This window comes from Chrysochloris asiatica, unplaced genomic scaffold (genome assembly GCF_000296735.1).
Source record: "Chrysochloris asiatica unplaced genomic scaffold, ChrAsi1.0 scaffold00054, whole genome shotgun sequence".
Lineage (NCBI taxonomy): Eukaryota > Metazoa > Chordata > Mammalia > Afrosoricida > Chrysochloridae > Chrysochloris > Chrysochloris asiatica.
In genome coordinates this window covers 11792207-11805206 of record NW_006408572.1, presented here as the reverse complement: position 1 = coordinate 11805206, position 13000 = coordinate 11792207, and the positions used below count along the sequence as shown (strand labels likewise).

Below are 13000 nucleotides of genomic sequence, written 5' to 3'. Positions count from 1 at the left end.
ACCTAACAACAACAACAATCTTTACAGAAGCAGGCTGCCACATCTTCTGTGGAGCAGCTGGTGGGTTCAAACTGCCCACCTTTGACTTAGCAGCAGAGTGCTTAACCTCTGTACCACCAGGAATCTTCCCCTGCAGTCCATTACCAAATTAATTAACAATACTTATTCACATCATGTGACTGTGTCATGACAGACTTTTTCTTCCTTCCTTCCTTCCTTCAAATCAAAGACGGCAACACCCATCTTTTTCCCATTTCACATGCTCTTTTTACAGTGGGACGGGGGGATCCTATGTTCCATCTCCTTGAACTTGGGTAGACCTTGTGGCACTCTCACTCACTGGCCGTATCAGAAATGGCACTGTGTGAATAAGGCAGGGTCATAAAAGGCAATGTGGCTTCTGGTGATGCTTGCTCTTGGAAGCCATCCACCATGGTGTAGTGGTGGTGGTGATGGTGGTTATGTGCCGTAGAGTCGGTTCCAACTCATAGTGACCCTGTACAGGGTTTCTGAGGCTGTAAATCTTTATGGGAGCAGAAAGTCTCATCTTTCTCTTGAGGAACAGCTAGTAGTTTCGAACTGCTGACCTTGAGGTTAGCAACCTGACTCGGATATTGGGTTATCTCCCAACTTCAAATTGGGTATTTGTACCACTTTGCTTTTTGCTAAAGGTAATATAGAAATGGGTACAGGCGTACATTGACAGAGAACTTCCAGAGGTTCAAGCCAGATTCAGAAGAGACCGTGGAACAAGGGATATTATTGCTGATGTCTGATGGATCTTGGCTGAAAGCAGAGAGGAAGCTACCAGAGAGGAAGCCTATTTGTAGAGACCACGTGAAGCTAGACTGACCAACTAGCCCTGCCAGACTCTCAGCTGACAGCCCTATTAACCAGCAGCTGTGTGAAGGAACCAAATACTAATGTCTCAGTTGTACCCCATCTGAATTTCTGACCAACAGAAACTGTGAAAGACAATAAATGATTATTATTGTTTTAAGGAACTAAACGTTGGGGTCATCTGTTATACAGCCAAAGATAACTAATACATGTACTTACCAGAAGGTTTCTTGAGTAATTCTTTCAGACACATCTCTTTGTACTCAGCCCACTTCCGAGTTGTGTCCTCAAGGAGAGAGGCTCTGACCTGAGCAGACAAAAGCACAACTAACTCTCAAAAAACATCATTTGGGCCTTGCTGTCATCTGGCATCATGATTCTTAGACATTGCTGCTCAAGTACCCCTAGTGGCCTGAACCAAGAACAGAACGTCTTTGATGTCTTCTGTCTTCTGCTCAACCTTAAAAATGCTGTACATATCAAAAAGCAAACAAATAAAAAACCAGAGGGAATGGAAGCAAATACTGTTGAACGATGATGCACGAAGGAGATCGTAATCATTGCAATGAAACAATGAGTGTAAAAACCGAGGTTCTCCCATGTAAACTATCACTCAATTCAGAATAAAAACTTAAAAAAATAAATGCTGTACATGCACAGTTTGCATCTGACCCATAACCTAAATATACCGGTTTTAATACAAATAAAAGAGTTTTTCTTTCAAAATCTGCAAGTGAGGTTGACATTTGAAAAGGAGGCAATGTGCTTATCTCGAAGTTTCACACCATCGTAGTCAAGTAGTTGCACACTTGAGAAACTGTGCGGATCCCAAAGAGAAACAGCATCACACAAAGAAAGCCACAATAATGTGTCAGGAAAGGGCAGGAGGATAGTAGGGGCCTGAACCATCCATTCAGGGCCTGTGGGTCCAGAGTCAAAGACAGTGAAGATACAGATGCTTTGCTGCTGTACCCAGACTTTAGGATTTTTTTCTTTCTAATACTAACTACCTTGTCCCATTAAAAAAAAAACACAACACTGTTTCAAGTCGGCTCTGACTCATAGCAACCTCTTATAACAATGTAAAACAGCTTCTTGGGATTTTCTTGGCTGTAATCTCTGGTAGCGTAGTGGTTACGAATCGGGCTGCGAGCCTTAAGGTCAGCGGTTCGAAACTACCAGCCGCTCCGTGGGAGAAAGATGAGGCTTTCTACTCCCGTAAAGATTTACACCCTCGGAAACCCTGTACAGGGTCGCTATGAGTTGGAACCAACTCCATGGCATACAACAACAACAACAACAATCTTTACAGATCACCAGGATTTTCTTCCACAGTGCCACTGGCTAAGTTTAAACCACCAACCATTTGCAACACCTGGGGACTTTCCCATTTCATGTTGTTGTTAGGTGCCATCGAGTCAGATGCACAGCAGAACGAAACACTGCCTGGTCCTGGGCCAACCTCACAATTGCTGCTACATTTGAGTCACTGATGCCGCCTCTTTGCCAATCCATCTCGCTGGGGTCTTCCTCTTTTTCTCTGACCCTCCACCTTACCAAACATGAAGCCTTTCTCCAGAGACTGGTCTTTCCTGACAATATGTCCAAAATATAAGACACGAAGTTTGGCCATCCTGGCCTCCAAGGAGCATTCTGGCTGCACTTCTTCCAACGCAGATCTGTTGGTTCTTTTGGCAGCCCATGGCACTTTCAATATTCACCTCCAACAACATAACTCAAAAGCATCAATTCTTCTACAGTCTTCCTTATTCACTGTGCAACTTTCACATGCATATGAGGTTCCTGGAAACACTATGGCTTGGGTCATAGAAACTTGGAAATAAAACAAGCTTTTTGGACTTTCCAGAATATTGGGTTATCTCTCAACTTCGAATTGGCTATTTGTACCTCTTTGCTTTTAGCTAAAGGTCATACAGAAACGGCTACAATCATACATTGACAGAGAACTTCCAGAGGTTCAAGCCAGATTCAGAAGAGGCCATGGAACGAGAGATATCATTGTTGATGTCCGATGGTTCTTGGCCAAGAGCAGAGAGTATCAGAAAGATGTTTACCTGTGCTTTATTGACTATGCAAAGGCTTTCGATTGTGTGGATTATGACAAGCTATGGAACACATTGTGAAGTATGAGTATTCTGGAACACTTAATTGTGCTCATGAGGAATCTGTATCTGGACCAAGAAGCAGTTGTTCGAACAGAACATGGGAACACTGAATGGTTTAAAAATTAAAAAGGTGTGTGACAAGGTTGTATTCTTTCACCATACTTATTCAACTAATCTGAGAAGCTGAGTTCTATGAAGAAAAATATGGCATCAGGATTGGAGGAAGACTCATTAACAACCTGCGATATGCAGATGATACAATCTTGCTTGCTGAAAGAGAAGAGGACTTAAAACATTTACTGATGAAGATCAAAGAGCACAGCCTTCAGTATGGATTACATCTCAAGATAAAGAAAACAAAAATCCTCACCACTGGACCAATAAACAACATTCTTATCAAGGGAGAAAAGATTGAAGTTGTCAAGGACTTCATTCTTCTTGGATCAACTATCAACACTCACGGAAGCAGCAGTCAAGAGATCAACGATGTCTTGCATTAGGCAAATCTGCTGCACAAGACCTTTTTAAAGTGTTGAAAAGCAAACACATCAGCTTGAAGACTAAGGTGCACCTGACCCAAGCCATGGTATTTCAATAACCTCATATGCATGTGAAAGCTGGGCAGTGAATAAGGAAGATCATAGAAGAATTGATGCTTTTGACTTATGGTGTTGGAGGAGAATATTCAAAGTGCCATGGACTGCCAAAAGAACCAATAGATCTGTGTTGGAAGAAGTGCGGCCAGAGTGCTCCTTGGAGGCCAAGATGGCCAAACTTCGTCTTTTATACTTTGGACATATTGTCAGGAGGGACCAGTCACTGGAAAAGGATATCATGTTTGGTAAGGTGGAGGGTCAGAGAAAAAGAGGAAGACCCTCAAAGAGATGGATTGGCTAAGTGGCAGCATCGATGGACTCAACTATGGCAACAACAGTAGTGAGGTGGGCCCAGGATCGGGCAGTGTTTCGTTCTGCTGTGTTATGCATAAGGTCGCTATGGGTTGGTGCTGACTCGATGGCACCTAACAATAACAACCACTTTGCTGTTATTGTTGTTTTAAAAGGTTCTCTCTTCTATTATTCAATTTGCTCTTCTGTATTGAGCACTTTTTGTGTGCCAGCCCTTGCACTAAGGAGGAATTGAAAGGTCTGTAAAGATGAACAAGAGAATCAGCACCTCCACGTGCATCAGCGTAGAGCTGTGCTCCACAGGGTTTTCAATGGCTGCTTTGGAAGGAAATTGCCAGGCCTTTCTACTGTGGCACTCTGGGAGGATTCACACCTCCAACATTTTATTAGAAGTCAAACACATTAACCACAGATAAGACAATTGTAGAATATTCTGGAATACAAAGTTGAGTGACATTTTTGCCCTTTTATCCTCTACTCTCAAAAAGGTTCTTCACCTTGTGCTCAGTCTCAGGTGCTAATATCCTATCACACAAACCAAACACCCAGGAGCCTTGCTCTCACCTCCACATTTAACCAGTCACCAGATTCTTTTGAACTCTACCCCTTAATTTTTTTCCTGCCTCCCATTTGGCACCCCCTCCATCCTTGGTGGTTTGTTCCACAGTCTGTTCCTGGCCTTGTTTTGGCTGATGAGAATGAGCTGCTCCAACATTTCTCCCCACATCTGTAGACAACTTGATTCTTGTCTATTCTATCTAGTGAGATCCACATGCATAGTTGCCATTTGATGTTAAGTGCTATTGAATTGGTTCCAACACATATTGACCCTTTACAGGGTTTCTGAGGAGCTGCTGGTGAGCTTGAACTGCTGACCTTGCAGTTTAAACTGCAGCGCATTAATGCAGAGTGTCACACCAGGACTCCATATATGTTACTGAAAAAAGGTATTTGCAATGAACAAGTCTTTGATCTTGCAAATTTCTATCAGGCAATATCCAGCATCGTTTCTATCACCAAGGCCATATTTTTCAACTACTAATTCTTTCTTTTCGTTTCCAACTTTTACACTCCAATAAGCAGTAATTATGAATGCTTCTTAATTGCATGTTTGATCCATTTCAGGTTGAAAATATTGGTAGAATTCCTCCATTTCATCATCTTTGGCTTTAGTGGTTGGTGTGTAAATTTGAATAACGATGGCATTAACTGGTTTTTCTTATAAGCACAAAGCTGTATGTATTATCTTATCACATACAGTTTGGTGCTTCTAGATCTTGAAATGCTACTTTTAACAATGAATGTAATGGTGTTCCTCTTCAAGTTGTTGCTCCTGGTATAGTAAACCATATGACTGTCTTATTCAAAATGGTTAATTCCAGTCCATTTCAGCTCACTGATGCCTAGAATATCAATCTTTCTATGTTCCATTTCATTTTTAATGATTCATACTTTGTACATTCCATATTCTGATTCTTAAATGTTATCTGCAACTGTTCCTTCTCATTTTGAGCTGTGCCCCATGAGCCAATGAAGGTCCTGAAAGTTTTACTCCATCCACATACATCATGAAAGTCAATTCTTTGAGAAGGCAGTTCTGCAATCATATTTTCAATGCCTTCCAACCTGAAGAACTCATCTTCCGGTACTATATCAGACAATAGTCCAGTGTTCTTCATAAGGTTTTTAGCGGCTAACCATTCAGAAGTGGTCCCCCTCTCCCCCTTCCTAATCTGGAAGTTCCACTGAAACGTATCCACCCAGGGTGACCCTGGTGGCATTTAAAATACCAGTGGCATAGCTTCCAGATTCACAGCAGCACACAAACCACCACAGTACGACAAACGGACACAGTATGACAAACTGACAGACAAGTGGTTACACAACACTTCTAGATCAAGAGAAATACCTAAAGTCCTACTTCTTAAACTGTTGTTGTTGTTGTTAAGTGCCGTCAAGTCGATCCTGACCCATAGCAACCCTGTGTAGGGTTTCTGAGGAGCAGCTGGTGAGCTTGAACTGCCAACCTTGCAGTTCAAATGGCTTTGCAGTCTTAAATACGTAGGCCCAAACAACGAAACCAGGGCTGGTGTCTTAATACCTTGGTGCCTATTGAACACTACACTGCTTTTCCAATCCTAGAATCAGACTGGGCATTGACTTCCATTTTAATTTCTGATTCTGTATTGATTTTCATGTCATGCTTGCTTTTTATATGCAAAAAAACCCACAAAACACCACAAACTCAGTTTTGCAAAGTTCTGATGACATCAGAAGGAATGCAGTGTGATCTAATGTAGAAACTGTGAACGATCTTGAGCCAGTAGTTTGTACAGTGTCTGGCAGATGCCACCTATCACTGCACTTCCCTCGGAAAGTAAGACTATCTCGTGTGCTATGCATTCACAGAAGCACCCCGAGGCACCTCAGCACACTGGACACCGTGGGATTAGCCAATAAGACATAATAACGAATTGCCATTTATCCCTTGGTTTCCAAGTTTATTAAATAAATATTCTAATGGAACCATAACTGAGCAGCTATGGTTTTTATAGATTCAGTAGACAGGCTGACAATCCTCCAAGTCATTAAAGGAAGATGCTTTTTTTTTTTTTTTTTTTTTGCATGACATACAATTTCTGTTGTCTAGAACCTAGCTGAGGATGAGACATTAAAATCAGACTTCCATGTGAGCTCTCCCTGGACTAGCCTCCCGCTAGCTCCTTGCTCTTTGTCATGACTAATGTCCAAGGCCAAAAGCAGAAAAACAGAAAGTCCTGCATTTGATAAATACTTGTCTTGAAGACTCCGTAACACAAGAGACACATCTAAATTCAATCTCAGCTAGATTCCCAGACAAAGTAATGAGGAAAGGGCAGAAAAGCATAAGAGAGATTTTTTTTTTTTTTTTAACTAATGAAAAGTCCAAATTGATTTTGATTCCTGTTTGTGCTGGGCAACTAGCAAAAACAAATGATTTGGTGAGTGGGGCTGGGGTGGGGAGAGGATCTTCTATGTCTCCCTTTAATAAACCTTTCTTTGTTAGAGAAGAAATAACACTTTCCTGTGATGGTGGTGGTATGAGGTGGAGTAGGTTCCAACTCATAGAGACCCTGTACAGGGGTTTCCAAGTTTTACGAGAGCAGAAAGCTTCATCTTTCTCCCACAGAACAGCTGGTAGTTTTGAACTGCTAACCTTAAAGTTAGCAGCCCGACTCGTAACCACTACACTACCAGAACGCTTTACTGTAGTTAAAAAAAATACAGATAAGTAAAAAGAAGTAAAGGTGAAATACTAACCTCATTCCCCAGAAATTACTATCTCCTTCTAGAACCTCTAATGAACTTTGGTAGCATAGTGGTTACAAATTGGGTTGCTAACCTCAAGGACAGCAGTTCGAAACAACCAGCTATTCCATGGGAGAAAGATGAGGCTTTCTGCTCCTGTAAAGATTTACAGCCTCGGAAACCCTATGCAGGGTTGCTATGAGTCGGAACCGACTCCACAGCACACTACCACCATGACCTAGAACCTCTCTCTGTATCCATAAATTCTATTTCCTTCTTCATTTTCTGTTCTCTGTATTTTAACCAAAATGGAAATCACATTATTGATATTTTTGCACTAGAAAATTTTTGTATCCAAAAAATACACTTCAAAACCATCAGTTTAACAGGTATATAATATTCTATGAGTGGACATAATGTAATTTATTTTTTAAATATCCTAGCATTAAACATTCAGATGTTTGATAAATGTAAATGATACTGTAGTGGAAATCGTTTTGAAATTTTTGCACACAACTTAATTTTCTCAGGAGAAAATCTTTGAACTGGAATTTCTGGGTCATAGTGTATACACATTTTAAAAAGTTTTTGATAGTGTCTTGCCAAATTACTTATTCTGCCAAGAAAAAAATTTTTTTAATTTAAAACTATGCACTGTTTTATATTACCACCAGCCATGTAGGAAAGGGTCAAACATCCATCTCTCAAAGAACTTTAAAGGACTTGTGTTTTTATGATATCAAAGCAAGTGCTGATTACGTTAAATGAGGAGCGGTGGACTGGGGATAGCACTATTTCCTTTCTTGAACTTTGAAACTAAACTATCCCTGAGAATTTCTCATTAAGTAAATTTTATGAAGACTTCCTGCCAGAAAACACGCCACAGTCATTTATTGTCCATGTAGGGAAAGCATCTATAAGCAAAACTCATCATGGAAGTCTTCTCAGATAATCATCTGGAGGACGCAATGTGGCTTAAGGTGGAGAACCCAGAGATGAGTCATCAGACACACTGAAGGAAAGGCAGGGAGAAGAGGTTCTGAGAGCGAGTGGTTAGAAGAGAGCTGGAGGGGACATTGTAAGTGGGCACACTGTGGGTTATGAAAATCCCAGCACAAAAGGGCCAAGCTATGCGTTTGCCAATGTTATAAGCCAACCTGAGACATTGCAGATTTTGCTGTTGTAATTTACAAATATTCATATATCAACAGCTCCCTGGAATTCATGGGAGAATGAACACAGGACTCCAAGCACCAATGATTTCACTTCCCACAAATTACATGCCATGGGCAATCACTTAACCTCCAGAATCTTATTTCCCCATCTGTAAAATGGGTTCAGTAATCATACTTTTCTCAGAGGTTTGTAGTAAGGTTTAAGCAAGAGGTTGTATATGGAAGCATTTTACCATAAATAACAAAGTACTATTGTCCCTAGGTAGTGCAAACAGTTAATCACTCAGATTGGAGGTTCAAGTCCACCTAGAGATGCTTCAGAAGGAAAGTCTGGTGATCTACTTCCCAAAAGGTCACAACCATGAAAACCTGTGTTGCGTAGTTCTCCTCTCTGACACACTAGTGCTTTTAACTGGAGTCCGGGTGTGGCGCTGCAGGTTAATACACTACATTACAAGGTTGATTTGAACTGCAAGGTTGGCAGTTCAAGTTCACCAGCCACTCCTTGGAAACCCTGCACAGGTCACTAAGAGTCAGAACCAACTCCACGGCACTTAACAACAACAGCAACAATAGACAATATGTTTGTGGATAGAAGATAACAAAATTAGCAATTAGCTGAATGCATGTTTCCACATGAGCCGTTCAAAGAACTACCCAAGGATGAGAGTTCTGTATCAGTTCTCTCAAGACAACAACACCAAAAGAAAACAACAGTCCAACCGCTGACAGGATCACTGGAGCCAAAGACAAATTAGGGCCCATCAGGATTACAATGGTCACTCAGTGAGAGGCTGAGCTGACAAGATTTACATAAAATGGGTCCTTGGGTGACTTCACATTTGCAATCATGACGGCATAATGATGATACCCTCTGGGAGAATTTAATGCAAATAATTTAGTCCCTGGAGTTCTGGTGTGGTGCTGTGGGCTAACGTGGCAGACTGCAAAATCATTTGAACTGCAAGGTCGGTGGTTCAAGCTCAACAGCAGCTCCTTGGAAACCCTACACAAGGTCGCTATGGGCCGGAATTGACTTGACGGCACTTAGCAACAATAATTTAGTCCCTGGGTAGTACAGTTGCTCACTTGGCTGCTAACTGAAAGGTTGGAGGTTCAAATCTACCCAGAGGTTTGCTGGAAGAAAATCCTGGTAATCTACTTCTAAAAGCTCAGCCACTGAAAACCCTACGGAACACAGTTCTACTCTGACACTCATGGGTCACCAAGAGTCAGAGTCTACTCGAAGGCAACCGGTCAGTCCCGGGCTGCTGTTGTTATTTGCCAATCAGTGTGTTTTGACTCCTAGCTACCCTATGTCCAGCAGAATGAAACACTGCCCAGTCCTGTGCCTTCCTCACTACGTTTGAGCCCATTGCTGCAGCCACTGTGTCAATTCATCTCATTGAGGGTCATCTTTTTTCTTGACTTGCTACTTTACCAAGCATGATGTCCTTCTCTAGGAACTGATCCCTCCTGAAAACATCCAAAGTACCAAGGATGAAATCTCATCATTTCCCTATATTCTCCCATCTAGGGAGCATAGCTCAAGCTCCCCAGCTGCTCCTTGGAAACCCTACACAGGGTTGCTATGGGACGGAACCAACGCAACGGTACTTAACAACAACAACAAGGTGCATTCTAACTGTATTTCTTCTTCTAAGACAGATTGATTGGTTCTTCTGGCAGCTCAAGCTATATTCAATATTCTTCACCAACACCATAATCCAAATGCATCAATACTTCCTTGATCCTCCTTATTCATTGTCCAGCAGCTAATATGTACATATGAGGCGACTGAAAAGGCCATGGCTTGGGTCAGGCAGACCTCAGTCCTCAATGACTAACATCACAGAAAGCCCAGTGTGATGGACACAGTGTGTGACCAAGTACCACAGCCCTCCCTGCATGGAGATTCCAGGGAATTTAGAGTTTCAAGGAAGAAAATAGGATTGTTGTAAACAAGAACTAATTCTGACCATGGGCCAAAGGAGGAAAAGAACCAATCATGGCCCATTATAAGAATGGTGGTGGTTATGTGCCGTGGAGTCGGTTCCAACTCATAGTGACCCTGTACAGGGTTTACAAGGCTGTAAATCTTTACAGTAGCAGAAAGTCTCATCTTTCTCCCACGCAACAGATGGTAGTTTCGAACTGCTGATCTAGTAGTTTGTAGCCCAATTTGTAACCACTACGCTACCAGAGCTCCTTATTATAAGACTGGAACTCTGAAAAGAGAAGGGTCAAAGGCCTGGTCTGTATAAGCATAAGGTGGTCTTCTGGAATGCCCGGCTGTAGGCGGTGAGTCAATATATTACACTGCATCCTTGAAATGCTTCAACATCATGTTATGGAGCTACAATGATAGGCATAGGAAAATGGAGCTCAACCTCCCTGAGATTCCATTGTCCCATCTTAAAATGAGACTAGTAAGAGAATCTTCCTCTCAGGGTGTGAAATAGGATCATATAAAAGAGGTGCCTAGCATCAGGCTTAGTGCATAGCATGTGCTCAATAAAAATGTTAGCTTGAGTCGTAAGTACATTTTGTAAAATGAAATGCGGACGGCACAAAAAAATATCAATAACATGATCCCATACTCATTTAAAAGACTGTGTATAAAATAGATGATATAAGAATAGTGTGGTGGCAATCTATCAATAGTATTGTTGTTTTTAAGTGCCTTCCAGTAGTTTCCCACTCAGAGCGACCCTGTACAGGGTTTTCCAGGAGTGACGGGTAGGTTTGAATCACCAACCTTGTAGTTAGCATTGCAGTGTTTGTCCTACAGTGCCGCACTAGGACTCCAATAGTGTAGCCAAGGCAAATTTCTTGATGTTCTCTGACTTTTTCTCATATTGGAAGGAAAATAATTGTTCTTGCATCTAAACCTGTTTCAACAGTATGTCTGTACAACTCTGGATATGTAATACCGTTTATTGTAATCTAACTCCATTTTAACTGATTTACCAGATTCACAATGTCTTGTATTTTCTCTGTAAAACACACTGATGATGTCCTTAGTATACTGAAATTACTCAGGTGACTGGCCACCCTTTATTACCTGTGCATTTCTCCTTTCACTAAGTGAGTTATATGCTTATTAACAATTATAAACAAGTTATTTTCACCAACATTTTTTTGCATGATAAAAAGTTGGTTGTTTTGAAATCAGTTTATGACACTTTATGATTCATATATTATGTAGTTTTAGCGTATATAATTTAATAAAACGAGTGTGAAAATAAAAAATAATTGTGTGGCGCTGTAGGATCAGCACTGGACTGCAAACCACAAAGTCGACAATTCAAACCCACCAGCTGCTCCTCGGAAACCCTGTACAGGGTCGCTAAGAGTTGGAACCAGCTTGATGGCACTAAACAATAATGATGCTGTAGGATAAGCACTGGACTGCAAGGTCAGTTTGAACTATAAGGTCGGTAGTTCAAACCCACCAGTTGCTTCTCAGAAACCCTGTACAGGGTCGCTATGAGTCGGAACCGGCTTGATGGCACTAAACAACAACAAACAACTTCTGAAATGTGATGATTTCCGTGTGGTTGAATTGCAGGGATTTGTAGTTTATAATTTTGTATGCTGTAAATCATTATTATTATTTTTAACAGAGTATTCTAGGTTTTTATACTAAGAAGAAAGGAAGGAAGAAGGGGGAGAAAGAAAAAGGAGAATGGAAAAATAAGAAAAGAAAAGAGTCAGCAGTTCTTTCATTTGTTTCCTTAATAAGTTTTTTAATGAGCATTTTATACTTTTAGATAAGAAACAGAGAAAGAAAGAAGGCAAGGTAGGGAGGAAGGACGAGAAGAAAGGCAGGAAAACCAAGAACAGAATTAGCGTTTTGCCTAAATAGTCAAACCTGAGAGAATGGAAAGGCATTTGGAGATTATATGCACCAATTTTAAATGATATTTGCTGAGTTCCCAGTGACAGGGAAAAACGCTTAAAATATGATCTAAAAGGGAAACAAAAATACAAAATTGCATCATAGTTTCAGCTGTTTAAAAAAGGCATAGAAAAAAAATATTCGAGGGAAATACACCAAGATATTATTAACATAATCCAAATGCTAGCATTCTAGTTGATCACTGTTTCCCTAACCGTGTTTGTCTACTGGTTGCCAGATTGCCTACAATAGGCCCACATTGCTGCTACAATCAGAAAATATGCACAACCAATGACAATCATCATTATAAATAATAAACTGTTCTTACTTGATTGATGGAAACCAGAAACACCAGAGCGAGGAAAGGCCTTACTGGGGCCTGGAAAGCGAGCTTCCTGTGGGAGTGGAGAGGGCTGGTTCTCCGGGGCGCAGGGGTGCCCCTCGATAGCCTTTGGGCTTCAGGCAGGGGCTCTGCTCCCAGTCTCCCAGGCCTTGCCCTGCTGGGTCCCAGCCTCATGGTGCTCGCTGTACTCTCACAAGCCGGGGCTCATTTTTCGACCAGTCCAAGATGTACCACAAGCAGGCTCCTCTTGCATTCCTCTTTGTACAACGAAGAAATGTTTGCACAAACCCCGCCACGCCGCCGAGAGTGTCTGAATCCGTCTAGAGAGATCAACGGAATCGCCAAATTTTCTCATCAACAGTGCTTCATCCCCCGCCCCGGCCCCCCCAAAAGCAGGCAGATTTTTCCCAGACCTTAAC

General features: G+C 41.5%; 1 protein-coding gene across 1 annotated transcript in view; it reads right to left on the bottom strand.

Annotated features, from left to right (window-relative positions):
• Window positions 1-12755, bottom strand: part of GLP2R (glucagon-like peptide 2 receptor) — a 97994-nt gene extending 85239 nt beyond the window's left edge. The window contains exons 1-2 of the mRNA XM_006863423.1: window positions 12567-12755; window positions 1060-1147 (exon numbers count right to left, since the gene is read on the bottom strand). Coding sequence (XP_006863485.1) covers window positions 1060-1147; window positions 12567-12755 — 277 coding nt within the window. The remainder of the gene's footprint in view (window positions 1-1059; window positions 1148-12566) is intronic.
• Between the last annotated feature and the right edge of the window lie 245 nt (window positions 12756-13000).